The sequence below is a fragment of the Canis lupus genome, chromosome 1 (assembly GCF_011100685.1).
Source record: "Canis lupus familiaris isolate Mischka breed German Shepherd chromosome 1, alternate assembly UU_Cfam_GSD_1.0, whole genome shotgun sequence".
NCBI classification, from domain to species: Eukaryota; Metazoa; Chordata; class Mammalia; order Carnivora; family Canidae; genus Canis; species Canis lupus.
The window spans coordinates 76,969,358-76,990,571 of NC_049222.1; the positions used below are offsets into that span (position 1 = coordinate 76,969,358).

The window sequence follows — 21,214 nt, forward strand, 5'->3', positions numbered from 1 at the left end:
GAATCCTGAGGCACCATGTAAGTTGTCCAACTATCTTGAGGGAGGGACCATGTGAAGAAACCGTGAGACCCTATGAAAGCAAATGTTGAACTAAAATTTAAAAATTCAAGGGATCCCTGGGTGGCTCAGCGGTTTAGCGCCTGCCTTTGGCCCAGGGCACGACCCTGGAGCCCCGGGATCGAGTCCCATGTCGGGCTCCCGGTATGCAGCCTTCCCTCTGCCTGTGTCTCTGCCTCTCTCTCTCTCTCTCTATCATAAATTTTTAAAAAATTAAAAATTCATCAATATAATTCACCACATTAACAAGATAGTGAAGGAAAAAAACATGATCACCTAAATAGATGCTGGAAGCATCTAACAAAATGAAAAATCCACTCATGATAAATATTCTTAACAATGTAGGAATAGAGGACAATTCTTAAACACTATAAAGAACATCTACAAAAACCTCTACAGTTAACATTACAATTAACAGTGGAAGAATGAATGACTTCCCCTGTGATTAGGAACAAAGCAAGGAGATCTGTTTTTACTACTATAATTCTACATTGTACTAGAAGTCTAAACCAGTGTTATAAAGCAAGAAAAAGAAAACATATACAAATGGGAAACAAAGAACTAAAACTATCCTTTTCTTCTCATGACATGCATGACTGTATATGGAGAAAATCCTAAGACTTCTTCCAAATAGCTACTAGAACTAACAAGTGAGATTAGCAAGGTCTCAGAATACAAGTTCATTATAATTGAAAAATCAATTGAGTTTTATATGCTGGCAACAAATAAACAAGAGATAGATCATGTTCATTGATAGGCAGACTTAATACTAAGATATCAGTTCTCCCCAAATTGATCTACAAGATTCAACACAACCACAATGCCAGATACATATGTGTAAATTGAAAAACTGATCTTAAAATTTATGTGGAAATATCTAGGACCAAGGAATGTCCAAAACAATTTGGAAAAAGAATAACAAAGCTGTAGGATTTATACTACTTGATTTTGAGACTTCTTATCAAGCCATGTGATCAAGACCACATGGTGTTAGTGAAAAGGATAAATATACAAATCACTTGGACAGAATAAGTCCAGAAATAGACCTACACATGTATGGTCATTTGATTTCTGACAAAGGTGATTCTATGATGAGAGGATCCTTTTTTTTTTTTTTTTCAAAAAGTAGTGCTGAAAGACTTGGATATCCATATAGAAAAAAATAAACTTCAATTTTAAACTCATTCAATACACAAATGAACTCAAAATGGATCATAGATGCAATAGCAAATGAGAAAATCTGTATTTCTAGAAGAAAACATAAGAAATACCTTTGCAACTCTAGGTAGACAGGTTTGTTAGATGGGTCACAAAAATATAAACTACAAAATAAAATATTGATATAATGGATTTTATCAAAACTAAAACCATTTGCTCTTCAAAAGACACCATTAAGAAAATGAAAAGGCAATGCACAGAATGGGAGATTTTCAAAGTATACATATAAATGACAGAGGGCTTGTTTCCAGAATAAAGAAAAAAACATACACAACTCATAAGATGGCAACCTAGTCAAAAATGGCACATGATATGAACAGACATTTCATTAAAGAGGATACAAGAATGGCTGATAAGTATATGAAATGTCATACAACATCACAGTTATCAGGGAAATGCGAATTAAAAGCACAATGGGATACTAATATGCATCCATTAGAAACACTTCAATTAAAAGGACAGCAGCAAGTGTTGACAAGAATGTGGAATAACTAGAACTCTCTCATACTACAGGTAAGAATGTAAAATTAATCCCTTTGGAGAACACTTAGTCATTTGCTTATAAAGCTAAACATATACCTACCATGCGATCCAGAAATCTCACTCCCAGGAATTTACCCAAGAGAAATGGACACATATGTTCCTTCACACAAAGACTTACACAGTAATAGTTATAGTAGCTTTATTAATAATAGTCAAAATCTGGAAATATCCCAAATGTCAATCAAAATATAATGGATAAACACATTGTGATGTATATGTATAATGTAATCCTACTCATTACCAGAAAGGAAAAAATTCTGGAACTGAATTCATTCAGAAAGGAACTGAAATCTGAAACAACATGAATCAATCTAAAATCATTATGCTGAGCAAAAAAAGCCAAACATGTTAGAGTACATGCTGAATGATCCTCATTACGTGAAACTCTAGAAAAGACAAATTACTCCCATTAAATCTAACTTCTGAGGTTCTAATCATGGAGCCCTCTCACAACATGGCAGCTACTTCTTCAAGACCAGCAAGAGAATCTCACTTCAGGCTCCTCAGACAGTCTTATATAACATAATATAATACAAGACTGACTATCCCATCACATTCGTAAGATCTGCTCACTTTGAAAAGGAAGGGATTATATAGAGCATGTACACCAAGGAATGGGAATTTGGGGCCACTGGAGAGTCCTGCTTACCACAGTTGCCTTTTGGGTTTTACTGTCCAAAAGTTTCACTGCACTAAATTTAAATTTCTCTTTCTCTCTACTACCTGCATACATGATATGAAATGCAAAATTCTTTTTCAACTGAGTGAAGCAAGATGTACGCATGAGACATAGTTTTCTAATGTGGGAAAATGACATAGGAGTGTTGCTTGGTCATTAAAAAGTGGGATCAGATGTTTGAAACTCAACACTCCTCACTCAGTTCTAGTACTGAATGTCTACCCTGCTCTGGTTTGTGAAATGATGTTTATACTGTTTAGAGAATTATACTGATATTTAATTTTTTTATAATGCAAGATTTACCAAAATCTGATAACTGCCAACACATATACACACACAATGTTATATATTGATTACAGAAACAATATACAATCAAAGAGGAAGTTCAACTGCATCCATAATGCTGTATTTTCTAAAACCAGATCTGATAAAATGTTCACATTTGCAATTTTGGGTATATGGGTGTTATATTTTCCTTTTCCTTTTTTCAGATTTACATTAAGAGAAAGAAAATCACTGTGATGTAAATTTGCTGACACATTCTTTTCTTGTAAAATCTTCAATTTTCTTATAACTTCCTTAGTAACAGCAAGCCATGGCAGATATTCATGAGAAAACCAAGACTCAGGGTCTTGCAGGGGCAAGAGTTTGAGAGTTTCTGAACTTACTAATTGGTCCCTCAGTGGTATGCCATTACTTGGATATCTAGTTCCATCTAACAGGCTTATTGGATTTTCTGGCGCAGAGTAACTATAGTGTTAAATGACTTTGAGGAAGGCTCTTGTACCTGAAGGAAATCCTATAGGGTAGATTATAACAGGCTTCCATTAAAAGCCTCTTCCATTTTACTGGGTAAAGGGGAGTTTAAGATGTGGTGCTCATTCCCTGTTATAGGAAATTGGGCCAATTTATGACATAGTGGCAAAGGGATAATTTCTCATGATTCATCACCCTGGTCATTGGCTATCAATCAAGAGGTTTCCCAAAGTATGTTCTCAAGATCACTAACTTGGTGGAAAGCCCTCTGAAATTGAAACAAAAACAAAACCAAACCAAAAACCTGGCTTCCATAGTCAAATACATTTAGAAAATTTTAGATTAAGCAAGTATAAACAACTTTCTTTATCTCATTCAAGAAGGGATAGAGTAGGATTCTTTTCCAAATTTTATTTGTGTTTTAGAAATGTACTTGATCACCGTATCATCTTTTCACTGTTTTATGAAACACACTCTAACAAGATTATCTTTGATTTTTAAAATCCTTGGGTAGCCACAGAGCAAGCTGATCTTTCTCAAAGTCATGCTGATAAATACAGGTAAGCTCTCTTTACCTACTAAATCACTGGCTCTCAAAGGTTGCTCTGTTATCTCCAATTTCTCATTAGCTGTTTCTGGATGCTAGAACAGAAAAGAAATGCTTCCTATTTCTCTCTTCTCCTTCTTTCTTGAAAAAATTAGAGACAGATTATATAACCCTGGCCTTCCCCTGAGTATTTTCTGAGGATATTCAAAAGCATTTATCAGTAACTTGTGAGTGGCTTTGCAGAAGCATCTCACATTTTAGATAAACAGGAGGTTTCTTACTCTTTCTGTAAATCAACTATTTTCTCACTGATTTACATGACAATTTCAGATGAATTGTCAACTTGTACTTGTGCCTAACAAATTAGTCCTAAGCTTCATTGCCTCCTCCTCTCTTTCCCCTGATCTTCTCTGCCATGTAGTTCATGATGTATAAATAAACACTTAGAAATATGAAAGGCGGGATCCCTGGGTGGCGCAGCGGTTTGGCGCCTGCCTTTGGCCCAGGGCGCGATCCTGGAGACCCGGGATCGAGTCCCACGTCGGGCTCCCGGTGCATGGAGCCTGCTTCTCCCTCTGCCTGTGTCTCTGCCTCTCTCTCTCTCTGTGACTATCATAAATAAATAAAAATTAAAAAAAAAAAGAAATATGAAAGGCAACCCAATAGGAACTTTAAGAATCTTCTCATAAGTCGAAGAGTCCTTTCAAAATGTGAGTGATTCCTTAATAGAATCAACTAGAAAGTCCAGAAATAAACCCAAATATAGAGAGAAGAATTAAGTATGTCAAAAGTGACATTTAAATCCATGGAGGAGGGAGCCCTGATGGGAGACTAAAGGGAGAGCTATTTGGGTATATGAAATGGGACCAGATCATAGAGGACTCTGAATGCCCAGATGAAGAGTTTACCACCCTTAGTTCACTTTTTATTGGGGAACCTCTAGGAATTGATGAGCTAGGGTGCAGGTTATCATCTCAACCTTTATCGACATTTTTGGCCAGATAATTCTTTGTCATGGGAAGTTAGCCCCGTGTATAACAGGATGTTTAGCAGCTTCCCTGGCCTCTACTTACTTGATGTTAGTAGCATCTTCCCCTTTACAAATTGTGATAACCAAAAATGTCTCCAAACATTGCCAAATGTCTCCTGGACAACAAAATTATCACAGACTGAGAACAACTGAGCTCTAGGACGACAGAATAACTGGTGTTTGAGAAGGACTGTCCAGTTGTGGTTGTTGCAGAACGAACAGAAGGTGAGCAGGACAGGACCCTGAGACAATGTCTTAGAGGCTATCCCAGTACACTAGGTATGGTACATTTTTACAGTAAGGGCCTCTAATAAAGTACATACCCTTCTATCTGTGACCTTGTATGGTCCCCTCCCACATTGATATAGGGCTTGGCCACGTGACTTGCCTTGATCAATGAAATCTCAGCAACCATGACACAAGCTGAGCCTTGAGAAGCATGTGTGCATTGGAACTTAGCCTCTTGGAACACTGCCCCCATGAAACAAAGCCCACACTACCCTCCTGAAGACACATGGTCCAGCTAACAGCCAATACCAACTTCCAGATATGAGTGAGGCCCTTTAACATCACGTAGCTACAGTGACTACATGATCTTAGGCAAGCGTGCAGAAAAACTACCTACCTGAACCCTGCCCAAGTTAATGACAACTTAATTATGAACAAATGAGATGGCTGCTGTTTTAAATCACTGAGTGATTGTTGTATTGTTATGCAGTGATAGACAACTTATAGTAGGTCTGGAGTAGATCACTATCACTGGAAATGAAAAGATGTATACACAAGACATTCACAAGAATCCATATTTCTTGATGACCCTTCAGTGAAGGGACTCAGTGAAAGGGCAAAACGGGTAAAAAAATAGAAGAATTGAGAAGCTGACTGCAAAGGGCAGATTGAATTCAGGACTGAAGTTGCATGAGCAGTCTTCAAGAAAACACTTCTGACTAGGCAGTTAAAAGTATTAACTCATCTATTTTGAAAACTACTGATACTTAGTAATTGCTAACAGTATAATGATAATAATACTTCAAAGGTTCAGTTTAACAAGTATATTTCTAAAGCTTTAAAGGCTTTACCAAGCTAGCCACTTCTTACTTCATATGGAAAAAATCAATCTTTAGAATAAACAGGAAAGCACATAAACTCAAAATCAATAACAATTTATATTGCACTAATGATAAAATTCATTTCAACGTATTAGCTGTCCACTTGTATGGAACTATATTCACTTAGCAATTAGATTGCTAAGACCATGGCCTTTAATGGAATGCCTCTCATAATTGACCAGTTAAATTTACAGATGGTGATTATCAGTGGTATTTACAGCTTGATAAATGCTGACCATTGACTCTGTTCATTGTATTATTCAAGAATTAGCAGTTCCTGAGATGGTTAGCACTTAGCTTTATGTTTAAGAACACCAGCCTGGAGGGATGTCTGTCAAATCCCCTACTTTATTTTAATCCTAATAAAAAAAATCAACTAATAAGCAATAAAGAAAATCTGGAATTAGATAAAAATGGAAATATGGAGTCATAACTAAAAGAAATGGCGGTAAATAAAAGAGAGCCTAAAGCGAGGAGGGAATGCATAATGTGAAAATAACCCAAATGCATTTTCAAAGGCTGTTAGGATCCCAGAAGAGAACATATGCGTAAGTTATATGACAGAGGGAGAGTCTCTTGGAAACACGGTAAGATTAAAAAAAAAAAAAAAACCAAAATTATTGACTTCGTAAGATCTTGTACCCATGAAACAGTATTAAAGAAACACCAGCACTGCTGAAATGAATATTTAAGATGAAAAGGTAACATGAACTTGGATATATTATTTCGGTCGAGATTAATCTAAAAAAAAGAAAGAAAAAAGGTACTTTAGTCTTTGAATGCTGCTGCCTGCCAAAGGATGTTGGTTTTTAATTCTTTCTCAGGTTGAGGAGACGAGGAGGGAGAAAGCTCACTTGGATGGAGGGACCTGGAGGACCCATGTGATTTCTACCGCGCATAGACCAGGTGGAATTTAATGTTGGAAGGACACGGGTTAAAGAAAGCCAGTAAAATCAGAGAACGGGGTCTTCTGGTAACGCAAGAAAACTTGTATATGCAGACGGTTACCAACGTTCTGGAATTGCAAGATAATAAACTACGCATGACCTTCGGCGATTTGGAATCCCACCCCTCCCTTCCTCCCCGCTCTTTCCGCCCAGGTAGCTCTGCACGCTCCTACTAGTTGTCGGCTTTCCCGGGCCAAACCGTCTTAGCCGAGGGGCCGGGCGAGGCCAAGGCCGGGACCCCGCGCCGGTGGCCGCCAACCTGGGCCGGGCGGGGCCGGGCGGGGCGGCGGCGGGGGCGCGGTGCAGGAGGCCCGGCGGGCCGCGGAGGCCAGAGCCGGAGCCGGAGCCGCAGCCGCGCGCCCCTCCTACCTGGCTGGGCGGGGCCGGCGGGCGAGGGCCAGGGCCAGGGCGAGGGCGAGGGCCAGGGCCAGGGCCAGGGCGCTCAGTGTCGGGCGGGCGCTGCGGCCGCAGGACGTGGAGTCGGGGGCGCCCCCGCCCCGCTCCCGGGACCCAGGGGCCGCCGGCGTCCGAGCGCCGCCCCCGCCCCCGCCGCCGCCGCCGCCCAGGCGCCCGCCCCGGCCCCAGCCCGGACATTCCCGCAAGTGGCCGAACCGGCCGGACGGGCCCGACTCGCGCCGCTCCGGGCGGCAGCAGGTGGCCCCGCGGGCAGAGCGCCCCGCCGCGCCCCGGAGCCGTCCGGGCTGGGCTGGCCCGGCCTCGCTGGCTGGCCGGGCCTCGCCGGGCGGGATGGAGGCGGGCGGGGAGCGCGAGGAGCTGGCCCACCTGCGCTCGGTCTTCGCCGCGTGCGACGCGAACCGCTCGGGGCGCCTGGAGCGCGAGGAGTTCGGCGCGCTGTGCGCGGAGCTGCGCGTGCGGCCGGCCGACGCCGAGGCCGTGTTCCAGCGCCTGGACGCCGACCGCGACGGCGCCATCACCTTCCAGGAGTTCGCGCGCGGCTTCCGCGGGGCCCGCCGGGGGGGGCGGCCGCCAGCCGGGGCTCCCCGCCGGCCCGCGCCCGCGCCCGCGCCCGCGCCCGGCTCAGCGTCGGCGGCGCCCGACCCCGAAGACGGCGGCGAGGACGAGGACGAGGACGAGGGCGAGGGCGAGGGCGACGGGGACGCGCGGGCGGCCGCCTGGGGTCGGGCGAGCCCCGGCCAGGCCTGGCGGGACTTCCAGGAGCGACTCGGCGACGAGGCCAAATTCATCCCCAGGTGCGCGTCGGCTTGGGGCGCGGGGGCGGGGGTGGCGTTGGCTCCCGGTCCTCCCCGAGCGCTGCCACCTCCCGCCGCACCCTGCTCCTCGGGGCTCGCCTTTCGCGGTCCAGCGACTCTCAACTTTTGCGAGAGGAGCCTGAGATTGCCCTAGGGTTGCAGAAGGGGAGTGCGCTCGGAGTCGGGGTGGGGGAGGAGGTTTCGCTGGCTCACTTCTGAGCCCTGCAAAGCTCACGCTGTTGATTCCCGGGGCCGCAGTGAAGTCTGCAGCGCCCGGAGCTTGTTCCCAGGCAAGGGGTTAGGGGCGCTCCCCGCATCTCGTCGCACCTGCCCGCGGGGCCTCCTGGCTGCACCCCGGCGCGGAGACCCGCCCTGCGAATGGCCGGATGCCAACTCGGTGTCCGTTGTACGTGGTCGTTCTTGTTGATTTCCCGCAACTGACACAGAAAACGAAGCACGTCGGGCATTTATATTGCTGGACTTTACGTCTTCAGTGATGCCTACTGTGTGCCAAGCGTTTTACAGAGTTCGTTCATTTAATTTTTTGCAGCCGCTCTGGAAGGTGGATTTTCTTATCTCTGACTGATGGAGAAACTTAGACCCAGAAATTTAGATGTGTAAGACGTTAGGGGACTTGACTAGCTAATACAAGAGCAGAGGTTTGATCTCGATGTTGAACTGAAAAACTCGGCTTTTGTACAGTGGAATAGAATGATAAGATCATACAATAAATTCTCTGGCTTGGACAGACATGATATCAAGTTACTAACTTAATTCTCAGGGGGAAAGAGCATACCTGCACAGAGGCAGGGCACGCAGAGAAAGATGCTCAGGTTTTATTCAAGAGTAATTTGCATCTGTTCGTGCCTTCCTGTCGTGGTATGTCTCGGAACTGCTGTTTTCACATCTTCCTCTGCACTTCCTCCTCAGGCACTACAAACACGTTAAAGCTATGAAAAGTGTTATTTCTGCTCTCTGTTTGAAAGCTTATGGAGCTGTGGCTGTCGTTATTAAGAACTGAGAGGTATCATTTTGGCTGGCAGCTCACATATTTTAGATATGAGACTCAGAAAAGCAAATAGCCCTGGAAGGGTCAGTGGTCTTGCTCGCTCACCCATTCACAGCTTGGACCTGCAGGCCTGGGAGTTCCACTTCCTCCTCTGCCCAGCTCCTCCCTCCATTGGAGAGAAAGGCATGGAGAGTGACTCACTGCAAGTATGAGTTGAATGGTGTGGAGAAAGTGGGTGTGATACCCATCTTTTCTATTATTTACAAGTGAGTTAAAATGCAACGTCTCTTCCAGGGAAGCACAAATTTAAACATTGCTATAAACTATACTGTTGGAATTATCTTTTATCTGTAACTTGGTTTGGGTCCAACTAATTAAAGGAGGTAACAATTTTAAGAGTAAGGAAAGGAGAGCCCATACATACCATGTTTTACAAACACATACCTACACACAGATCTGCTTTTCACAGTAGTCAGGTCTCAGCAGTAAATATTTGACACTTAACCTTGAAATGATTAGGATGATCTTCTTAGAATCAGGATTAATATTAAATCAGGATTTAATATTACCGGTGACGTTATTATCATGGCTTTCCAAACTCTTCAAAGGTTATCAAATTTAATGGGCACCAGTGTCACCTGGTAGACTTGTGTTTTTAAGCCACACCCTCTTCTGATTGGAGATTAACAAGCACAATATTTGCCTTCCTGTGCTTGTTCAACTGGAAAAGAACTAAACTGAGTTGCTTCATCTGATTGTTACCATGGCAGCCATTAACTGTTTCTGGTAAATTCGAGCGCTTCTATTCCACTTCCTCATACAGCTGTTCATCTTCTCTTCCTCTCATCCAAGTGTGGTAAAAATCTTTTGTTCTCGATAAGGCCATTGGCATTATTTCAGCCAAATAAATTCTGCAGACGTTATTGGGTGCTTATTTTGTGCCAGACATGATTGTAGATACTGCCCTACGTCCCTGGGAACAAAGAGAAGGATGAGCTGTAGTTCATGTCCTCAAGAAGTTTATAGTGTGGGTGAAACATTTCTCAAAAATTTCATCAAAGAACATTGCAAGAGATTCCACATATAGTGGACATAGCCCAACAGAGAGCAACTAGGAGCTGTCTTTGAAATGTTGAGTTTTCATTTTTAAAAAGGTCATGTATTTGTTCATTTTACTCCATAATATATCAGGGCTTATTTTAATATAAAATATTACACTTTCCTCCAGTGGGAAGATTGTTTCTCTAGGAAGGTATGCCATTTCATTTGGTGGCTTTGTTTCTCATGTGGCACACCATCCTGTCCCTGGTGGCTTCTTGTCCCATGCTTATCCAGGGGGTCTCCATGTCTAGTTTGAGAAAAACAGGTATCAGATATAAGAATGTTTGACTCCCATAAGGCAAAATGTAGTAGGGTTAGCAGAATTTCCATTTGTAAGACCTTTCTAGCTCCTGGTTTTAAAATATTAAGCAAGTTTGGGTTAAATTCCCCAATCATTAATAATTGTGATCTTAGAGGAGAAGTAATGTTGTACTGTAAAAAGATGAAAGTGGTCTCTGGGATGTGTGTCAACGCGCTTAGAGTTGTTTTTTTTCTTGTAAGATTGAAAGATTCCTTCCGCTAACATCCCCAGTAGTCAAGTGACCTATTAACTGAGCTGGCAGGTGTTAAATGGCCTACAGGGTCAGGATGGTCATCAGCACTTCCTAGTGAACTGGAATCAGGTCAGCCAACAGGTGAAATCAGAATGGTCAAGGTTAAAGAAGAGAATTCAGGAAGAAAGATTGTACAGTGTCAAGAAAACTCCATGAAGTGGGGAGAAAATGTTGGGTGAGAGATAGAGAACACACTTGAATCACCTAACCTGGCCAATATCTTGTGCCAGGGTGGTTATGAAAGGGAGTTTTGTACCTAGTAAGTACTTAATAAGTGTGCTGAGTATATGTTTGCAGAATGAGCAGAATAAAATGGTGTTTTTTGATTCCTTGATTCGTATACTGAGAATGCAGTTTATGTTATGTGCATTTTCTTCATTTGCTTTGTTGATTCTCTCTCTCTCTCTCTCTTTTATATTCTGGTGTGAGCTGGCCATGGTGTTCCAAGATTGGCAAGAAGAGAGGGAAGTAAGACATATGTGTGCATGTGTGCATTTAACATTTGACCAGGGGTAGGAGGATGCCAGAATTCTCTCCTCTAGTTGGGCCTGAAGCTTTTCAGAGTTTTCTTTGATAAGTCAACTTAGAACCCCACATTTTCACAAAGAGGTGAGGATCCAGCTGGCACCAGAACCATAGTGGATTTGTGCATGGGACAGGTACTGCCACAGTGGCTAGATCAGGGATAGACCGAGGGTGGCACTTGTGATGTAACAGGTGTTAGTATGATTGGTGACCTGCCAGGCACAGCTAGGCTGCCATCTGTTCAGGTGCCAAAATCGGACCTATGTGGTCAGCTGTTTCTCATGGTTTGTGACCTTTCTACGTACACACTGTTGAAGGGGAGGCTTTCATCTCGATAATTTAGAAACAATAAATTTAGTTGAGAAGAACCAAGACTACCCACTTGTGAGCTGTATATGGATTATCAAAGACAGTGTACTTCAGCATATCTCTATAGCCATAGTGATGATTATGAAAATCAAAAGAAAAAGGTCAGTGGCTGAACACCAATCCCACTGAAGCAGGACATTTTATTTATTTTATTTTATTTTATTTTATTTTATTTTAATTAATTAATTTATATATTTATTCATTTATTTATTTATGAAGTGGGACATTTTAAAAACATGTAGCTACAGGTAGGCAGAGGGATAGTTTTCATACTGGTCAGGGTTTCTTTTACATTTCCCCATCTTGGGTTCCATGTTAGCCCTTTCCAGTCCGATTGCTTTCTTTCCTAATAATGTGGTTGCTTCATGAACCCCCTTCTCTTCCATGATGTGCTTCGCAAGATGGGAAGGCAGAAGGCAGATGGCAGCAGAGAAACATAAACTCAGAGAGAGGGCTAGAGACATGGAGGGGGAGAGGGGCCAGGTGAGGGGTGGGGAAAGACAGAGATCAACAGACAGACGGATTAGATAGTGTCTCAGTTTCCCCTCTCTTTCCACTGAACGAGTTTATGGCCATGAGCCTGAGACGAGAGAGGCAAATCAGCTCTGCTTTATTAGATTTTAGCTCTTGAGTATCCTCAGTAGGTGAGTAACTTGTTGCCTTGGATGGTGTTTGTAATATTTGAAGATATGTTTTTCCACTCATGTGGCCAGGAATATTATCTGGTGTTCATCTAAGGAGGTAAAGACTTGTTCTAGTCTTGAAGGACGAGAGTGGTTTGGACCCCAGTCCTGGAAGATAATTGAGGTTGTTTTTCGCTGTGTGTCTTTTATACCTCTGGCCCTGGCTTTGGGATCTATCCGAGTTCTGGCCACAGTCTTTCCAGAACTCTTTGCTTTTCTGTGTTCAGAAGTATACTATATATATATGTATACTGACTATATATACTATATATATGTATTCTGACAGTTGTTGGTCTGTTTTGTCCTCTTTCGTGTATCCTCCACTATAATTCTTGTGTGTCATTACTCTGCTGCTGAGTGGGAGAACCCTGTCTGTTAAGAAAACCACAGCTTTGCCCTGAACCTTCCCAGCTTTGCTCCTGGGCTTTGTAGTAGTCTGTGCATGGCTTGGCTTTTTTTTGTTGTTGTTTTTTAAGATTTATTTATTTATTTATTTATTTATTTATTTATTTATTTATGAGAGAGAGAGAAAGAGAGAGAGAGGCAGAGACACAGGAGGGAGAAGCAGGCTCCATGCCAGGAGCCTGACGCAGGACTCGATCCCGAGACTCCAGGATTGTGCCCTGGGCCAAAGGCAGGCGCTAAACCACTGAGCCACCCAGGGATCCCCCATGGCTTTGCTTTTATGGGCTCTGCTTGCTGGTGGTCCCCCCTGGTTTTGATATTTGAATTTTATCTCAAGGTAATAATTGAATTTTGGCCTCCTGGCCCCAGAAACATATTTTGGCCTTCCTATCCTTGGAGGGTTGACTCTCTGGCCAGATGGTTAGTGGCCCTGCTCCAGACTATGAGATCTCACTGCTAGTTCAGAGTTTTGTTGTTAGGTTTTGATAAAAGATTATTTATCCTTATGGTGTGGACACAAAGAAAAAGGCTTAAAATGGCGTGTCCTTGGGAAGACTACACTCCAGGAACCACAGATTGTTCTTTTAGCTTTTCTTCTTATCCTGAAAATTTGATTGGCTCCTCTCCCAAATCACTGTTCATATTCGTGGTTATACTGCCCCTGTCACTCTGAGCATATGGAAATCTTTGCCTGTTTCTTCATTTCTGCCTGGGCTACATAATCTTATTCATTCGAAAAATGGAAGTGGCTGGATTGTGCCAGTTCTGTCTTGAATGGAGGTTTGGAGGCTGACAGCAGAAACGAGATGTTGTAGGTGATGAGGAAGACATTCAAGTGCCTAGGTTTTTCTCTCCTAAAATGGTGTACACAGTATACAGTTTGCTTCATGCATACCTTATTACAGTTTTGGTAGCTCCCCATTGCTGTATGTAGTTGGAAGGAAGAAATTCCTTACCATGGACATTCAGGCTGCTTCTATTTGATGATATTTAGTCTTATATCAGGTTGTAAAATGGAAAGCAAACATTATTTTCCAGAAGGAAGTTGTAATGGGGGAATATATGTATGACACATGATTTCTTTAGAATTAGTTCCTCAAAAAAATTCCATTACTTCAACTTGTAAATATTTGGGATTTTCAAAATTAGAATTGCTTATGTCAGAGCAGTTATAAAAGGAGAATAGTGAATTTTAACCCTTAAGGACTTTGTATGTCTTATAAAAATATCTACAGATGCAGTAACTCAAGCATTTTTAATTCTTTCTCATTCACTCAAAGTGCCTGCCAGTGCCCTAGGCACTAGAGAGACTTTATGGACTTGACCCTGACCTCCAAGGACCTTATTGGTTTTACTTTGTTAAGTATGTAGGAGTTTCTGATATCTGAAGGACCTGGGATTGCAGTATAATCCATGAAAAAATACCTCCTGGTATATACCCCAGGCTGTGGACATTTCATATCAAGCATGTTTCTCAAATCAGGGGCCATAGACCTTTCGGGGTCTTTCCATGTATACTTGGAAATCTTAGAATATCAAATGTTGTTTTTTTTTTTCACTTTTATGAGAGATAATACAAGCTAATATGCATACATTTGGAATCACCTGAATGACTCCTAACTTACAAATTTGGCCATACCATCTCAAAGCCTAACTTTGTGGTTAAGATTGTGCAGCATCCCACAGCACTGCATTCATTGTCGGGGCCGATGAGGAAGGCAGAACAGGGGATATGATATGTTCATGTGAAGTGGCTGATAAGACAGAGTGTTGGATTTCTGTGGTCTCAGTAGGAAGTGATGGGAGAGTGGGGTTTTGGTAATGTCGATGTGCTTCAAGGAGCTCTGTGCAAACGGCACTGCTATATTAACATTGGCTGTGGTGATTTAGTGTCAGAGTAGGTGAATGTTGCTAATTCTAATTTCATTGATTTTGTAAATATATGTTGCTTTTCTAAATGTCTTGGAGCTATAAGAAGGTTTTATCTGATTTATGTTTGCTCATAGTTAAGCAACATGGTATAAATGTATTTATGCCAATTCTGGAACCCAAAGGAGATATTTTTGAGTAAGGGCCTCATTTTTTAAAAGGTTTTATTTATTCATGAGAGAAACAGAGAGAGAGGCAGAGACATAGGCAGAGGGAGAAGCAGGCTCCATGCAAGGAACCCGATGAGGGACGCCATCCCAGGACCCCAGGATCACGACCTAAACCATAGGCAGATGCTCAACCACTGAGCCACCCAGGCATCCTGAGCAAGGTCTGCATATTAATCAAGTGTGAGATGTACTGTTCTGAAAGGACCTGAAATTTTCAATAACAATATAGGATTGGAAACGTTAGTTTCTTTATTTTTCATCACTTATCAATCTTGTTTGTCACTTAACTTGAGGGCATAATACTGTGGAAGAAGTTCATCTTAAGTTGCTCCCAGTCTTGTCATGTATCCACAGAAGAAACTCTTCTTGCCTTTTTCTTTCTTTTCTTTTCTTTTCTTTTCTTTTCTTTTCTTTTCTTTTCTTTTCTTTTCTTTTCTTTTCTTTCTTTCTTTTTCTTTTCTTTTCTTTTCTTTCTTTTCTTTTCTTCTTTTCTTTTCTTTCTTTCTTTTTCTTTCTTCTTTCTTTCTCTCTTTCTTTCTCTCTTTCTTTCTTTCTTTCTTTCTTTCTTTCTTTCTTTCTTTCTTTCTTTTCTTTCTTTCTTTCTTTCTTATTATTCGTGAGAGACACAGAGAGAGGCAGAGACACAGGCAGAGGGAGAAGCAGACCACCCGTGGGGAGCCTGATGTGGGACTCCATCCTAGGACCCCGGGATCACCACCTGAGCCAATGGCAGATGCTTAACTGACCCAGCCAGTCAGGCATCTGGAGAGAATGACACATTCTAAGAGCACTCTCCTGCCACACACACCCCAAGGGCAACTACTCCCTTCAATTTCAATTTTTTAAAATTTAGTTTTGGGACATTTTATGAGACTGTTGAGCCATGATACCCCATTGTGATTATTTACAATTACAAAATTATGGAGCATGTTCAAGTGGCCACTTTGTTATAATGCTATCTTTGACCAAGAATATTTTTTAAACTGTCTGGATATAAAGCAAAAAAAGTGCAAATGAGGTATTCATCTGGAAATCCAAATGCAGTGGTGAGAGTGTCACCTGCTGCCAGAGGTACAAGGGCTCACGGGAGGTTGTGGCAGCATTTGTTGGCTTGTTCCCCACGTACTAGGCTTGGCGGCTGCACCACTGGCATCCCTCAGTGGGACCCAATCACTTCATAATTCTTCCCTCCATAGAACAGAGTCCCAGTCTGCCCTGGACTGGGATGAATTTCAGAAGAGTCAACCAGCATTTACTTAGAAAATGCATGTTTTAGGATGTTCGTATGTCATGTTTTCTGACAGAAATGCTATAAACCAGTGTTAGTGTTTATGATGCAAAATTATTTTTTCTTTTCCTCCTTGGGGATACATGGCATAGCATGTACCTCAGTCTGGCAGATAGGGTTAGCTTGGGGATGTTAATGAATGAGTTACAGCACAGGCATTCCTTTTTTTTTTTTTTTAAGATTTTATTTATTCATGAGAGACACAGAGAGAGAAGCAGAGACATAGGCAGAGGGAGAAGCAGGCTCTATGCGGGGAGCCTGACGTGAGACCCGATCCCAGGACTCCAGCATCACGCCTTGGGCTGAAGGCAGGCGGTAAACCGCTGAGCCATCCAGGGATTCCCCCCCACTTTTTTAAGATTCATTCATTCATTCATTCGAGACACAGACTGAGAGAGAGGCAGAGACACAGGCAGAGGGAGAAGCAGGCTCCTTACAGGGAGTCCGATGCAGAACTCAATCCCAGGACCAACAGCATGCCCTGAGCCGAAGGCAGGTGCGCAACCGCTGAGCCACTCAGGTGTCCCAGGCATTCCTGTTCTAACATGGTGTATGCATTCCAAAAATCCGTGATATTCTGCAAACACACAGGATATATAATATATAAAGGATGGGGCCAACCACTCAGTATTGTACACCTTTGTAACCAGAACACTCAAACCCAGTAACAATCCTAATAAAGTACTAGCACAATAAAAATAAAGTCACACTAGAATCTTAATAGACCTAGAAATACAGCAGGCTAGGAATACCTGTAGAAAGTTTTAAAAAATGAAAATATAGGATTTTGTAGTTTATTTTTTTGAAGACGAAGGAAGTTTGATGGAGGAGGTATATGGGTTGTGGCTGCTGAGTTATAGGGACATGGACAAAATGCATAAGGCTCTGTCCAAATGCAAAATGCACATGGACAGTCTGTGCCAGGAGAAAGGACCCAGGCCAGATGGCCGTTGTGTCCAGTGCTGTATTACCTGCAGCCTGCTGCTTCAGCTTTGGGAATGGACTTGCATTTGGTGGCTATTACTTGCAGGGTTGGGGCAAAGCATTAATATGCTGGTAAACACAACTTCCACTTTAGCATCGCTCACGTATTCACCTAGGGGATGAGCTAATCAATGCTATAGGAACAGGATCATGACAGAGCCGTCCTAGTCTTGAGTACAATTCACAGGGCGCTAGAGCAAGGTGCAAAGCCAGGACCGAGTAGGAGATTGGTTCTGTGTGTACAGATTTGGAGGCTTTGTACTAGTCTAAAGGGATAAGGCATTGCCTTGCTGCTAATAGATTACAGTGAATAAGCTGTCTTCAGGCCAATAAAAATCTGTCTGCAAAAAGTCTGTAGATCTTTCAGACAGGTTGTTAAAATCCTAATGAACCCTGGCTACAATTAAAATCTTACAATGTAGCTAAGCATTTGGGACCTTAAAAAGTGACCTACCTACTCCGTCGAATGACACTGAAAGTTCTTATTCAGCAACTGAAAAATAATTTGGTTCTTACTGAATTCAATTTACTCAACTGAATAAATTGAATAATTGTATTTAAGACTTTTAGGCAGTGCTAGCTTGTATGAAGCTGGTACATTTGTTTATGTGTGACTAACTCCAAAATGCAATGATTTAAACCACCAAACCACCATATTACTTAGGGTTCCCTAGAGAAACAGAAACGTGTGTGTGTGTGTGTGTGAGAGAGAGAGAGAGAGAGAGAGAGAGAGAGAGAGAGGAGAGAATTGAAGGAATTGGCTCATCATTTGTGGAGGCTGGCAAGTCCCAGATCTGCAGGGATCGGCCAGGAGGCTGGAGACCCAGGGAGGAGTCTCCTTCTCCCTATTTCCCACCCTCCCTCCTACAAATGCTGTGGGAAAGGCATTATGCCAAGAAGTCCAAAGGCTGAAGTTTTAATGAGAAACAGTAGGAAATTCTTAGAGTAGGGACAGGCTGTTACTCTACCATCTCCAACTACGAGCTCCGGTCCCTGACTGGGGGTTGCTAACAAGGATGCAATTTGAGAGGCATAGGGAAGCTCAGATGTGTTCTACCACATAGAAGTCCTAAAATTCCGCCATAAGAAAGCCCATAGTTCCATGCTCATCTTCCCAGGAAGAGGCATTTTTAAGTTCCCAGGAACTCAGGAGATGCTGCTTTTAAATCCCCCCTTTTCTCAGACATGCTTTTCCAGGGCCTCAGCCCTGCAGCATTGGTAGCACCTGGTAGTGGTTCTAGACTGGCAGACTCGTCCACCCCACTATAAACCTGCTGAAGTATCTGCATTTTCACAAGGTCCCTGGGTGATTTGTGCATATATTTAAGTCTGCCAGGGAAATGAGATATGAGGGTATGGGATGTAGCCACATTGGGTTGGGAGTTGCTTATGAAAAGTTAGACCCAGAAAGAGAATATGTTACCGAGGTAGAAAAGATGAACTTCACATGCTCCAAAATTCTGCCTTGGTTTGCCTCTGGTTGTCTGCAATCTGAATTGTGAAACATTCAGGACTGAATTTACTATGAGGTAGCTGATAATTCACCGAGTATATGGTGTATTCTGCAAAGTCTCCTTCAAAGGCAGATACGCGTGTAGAACAGTGCATGGATCTTCCATGTGCACAGCTTGCTGAATCTTACCAGATGGAGCACTTCCGTAATCCGCACCCAGATGGAGAAACAGAACATATCATCACATTTGCAGAAGCCCTCAGTGCTCCCTTCCAAGGCCTGTTGCCCTCTTCCCCAGGTTAGTCATTATCCTCTGCCTGTTTTTTTTACTTACACACAGGGCCTCAAACATTGTAGTTACCTTCCTCTGCTCAACCTTAGGTTTATGAGCTTGGAGTTGTACCTCTGACATTTCATTGCTGTGGACTGTCTCTCCATGTAAAGATTGGACAATTTATCCATTTTACTACTGATGGTCATTTGGGAAATTTCTACTTTGTGGCTATTACTGCTGCAATGAGCAGTCTGTCATATGTCTATTGGTAAGCAAATGGACAGATCCAACGCCTTGCTTTTAATAACTGCAAAATAATTTAAGATTTCCTTGCTAACTCAGGGCCATCATCTTGAAGCTTTCATCCTGAGCCATGGTAGAGTGATACCTCCAGGATTTGTGGAGATGGTCATTCAACTTGGCTTTTTGAGTTCTGTACGTATTTTCTGTTCTTGCTGTCGGGCCACCAGGTTACACTTCATTGTTGTCAGTTCTTCCTTCCATCCTGGGTACCTTCGTCTGCTAAAGATTCAGAAAGCACATGATCAAGTATATTAGAATTGTGTTTTCAAGCCCCTGTTTGAATGCAGGTTATTCCTGTATCGATCAGGGGTGTCTCAGAGGCTACTTTTCATTCTTTCTTGGCTTTCAACCTTCTTTTGGATTGCTCCTTGGTGCCAGATCTCTGAGTTTTTGGTGGCTGGAGTGCTGCTGCCATTTTGAAATTATTATTATTATTTTTTGCAGTCTTGCTAATTTTTATTCCTGTGTTAGCTCCTTTTCCCCTATGTTCATCTTGAAAGTTCTACAAAGTAGACATGATAAATCTAAATTATCTTTGTAGACATTATGCCACTTAGATAAGCATGAAAATTCATTTATATTATTACAAATACTCATGAGAAGTAGGCGTCTAGCCAAGAGTGGGCATGGGCTTATGCTTGGATGAACCCATGGGAGGGGCTGGCGAGGTGTGTGTGTGCATCTGTGTTATGGGCCCCCAGTTCAATAGCTGGTAATTGAAATTATTTTTAATGCTCTTTTTTATGAGTTTTGGGGAAAAGCAACCATTCAGCATTTATTTCCATTTTGTCTAGTAGCTTTGGGGCCAGTTGTACTACCCAGAGGGGATGTAATCCACACAGATGAGAGTGGAGGGCAGCTCGTGCCAGGGAATCAGAACTGCAAACCTGGGAGAGTAAAGGTTTGGGGTGAAAAATATAAACTGACATAAATGCAAATACACAGCTCACTGAAATTGCTTTTTTTTTTTTTTTAATCTGATGAACCAGTGAGTTAAATTGATGACTCAATTAAGAGACCGATTTTTCTTTTCTTGGCTCTCCTGAGGGGTTGAGGTCATATTCCTTCAGAAGATAGTGTTTGCAAATCTAAAGGTTGTTTGCTCTTTTAGGGGGCTATGGCTCTGGGAACTCAAAAGTGGATTAGTTTTCAGGACAACTGATCCTGGTATAAGGTGAAAAAGTCAGATTTTAATAGGATTTTTGACTACCTTCTTTTTTTAAATCACATTCCAGAAAATCACCCTTTGGTTGTTTAGAAAATCAAATTAAAAAGTAATTAAACTTTCCACTGGATGCTGGGAAAGCAATGAAGTGGACAGTTGATGAGCAGTGAAGTGTATCTCGGGAAGCTTCTACCTTGTGGAAAATACGCCCCAGGCACCACTAAATGAGACCAGGGATCTCTCAAAAGGTTTTAACTGTTGAAATGTCGAAGTAATGATGTCAACAACATTTTATTTTAAAGCATTCAAGAAAATTTATAAGGAAATCTCTATAGGTAATTTGGCTTTTTTGGTCTTTTTGATCTATCGTTGCATAAAACAGACTGGAAAGCCTTTATTGATTCATCTTTATGTTTGATGGTTAGGTAGGAAGGTAGGTAAAAATCAATGATTCTTTAAAAAAAAGTAGATTAAAAAATTCTTTGATATGCTTTTTGTGCAGTAACTCAACAAACACTACCATGTGTCCAAATAGTTTTAATCTAAGATGGTACAAGGATGCTGTAGAAAAAACTTTATAATTTAATTACATGATCTTTCAGAGCAAATTCTTACAACTCTCAAGAGAGCCAGAGCAGGCTGTGTATGATCTACAACAGTAACATCCATACTCTGGCATAAGGTCAAGATTTGACTGTTGAAGAAGATGTGACTGTGGCTTAGATACCAAACAGTTATCTTTCCATGATATCTTTAATAATTTAGCTTTAAATACCAGCCAATCAAAAATTAGTAGTAGGTTTTCAGTATCTATTAAATACAAATTCAAGAAACAGGTTTGCTGCTGAGTGAACAGGTAGGATGCACTTATCCCAGAATATGCTAATTTTAGAAGAGAACAATGT

At 42.1% G+C, this 21,214-nt stretch overlaps 1 protein-coding gene and 1 long non-coding RNA gene across 14 annotated transcripts in view; one reads left to right on the forward strand and one right to left on the reverse strand.

The window, feature by feature from the left end:
* LOC102155601 overlaps positions 1–7,020 on the reverse strand; it is a 127,733-nt gene extending 120,713 nt beyond the window's left edge. For 5 of the 6 annotated variants that reach the window (XR_005354070.1, XR_005354071.1, XR_005354068.1 and 2 more), the window contains exon 1: positions 6,707–7,020. This is a non-coding gene — a long non-coding RNA (uncharacterized LOC102155601). The remainder of the gene's footprint in view (positions 1–6,706) is intronic. The other variant, XR_005354073.1, reaches the window with a different exon arrangement.
* Positions 1–21,214, forward strand: part of RASEF (RAS and EF-hand domain containing) — a 212,606-nt gene that overhangs the window by 128,555 nt on the left and 62,837 nt on the right. The window contains exon 1 of one of the 8 annotated variants that reach the window (XM_038526990.1): positions 7,634–8,097. The exons of the other annotated variants lie outside the window; for them this stretch is intronic. Coding sequence (XP_038382918.1) covers positions 7,634–8,097 — 464 coding nt within the window. Of the gene's footprint in view, positions 1–7,633; positions 8,098–21,214 lie in introns of those variants that run through there. 8 annotated transcript variants of the gene reach the window in all.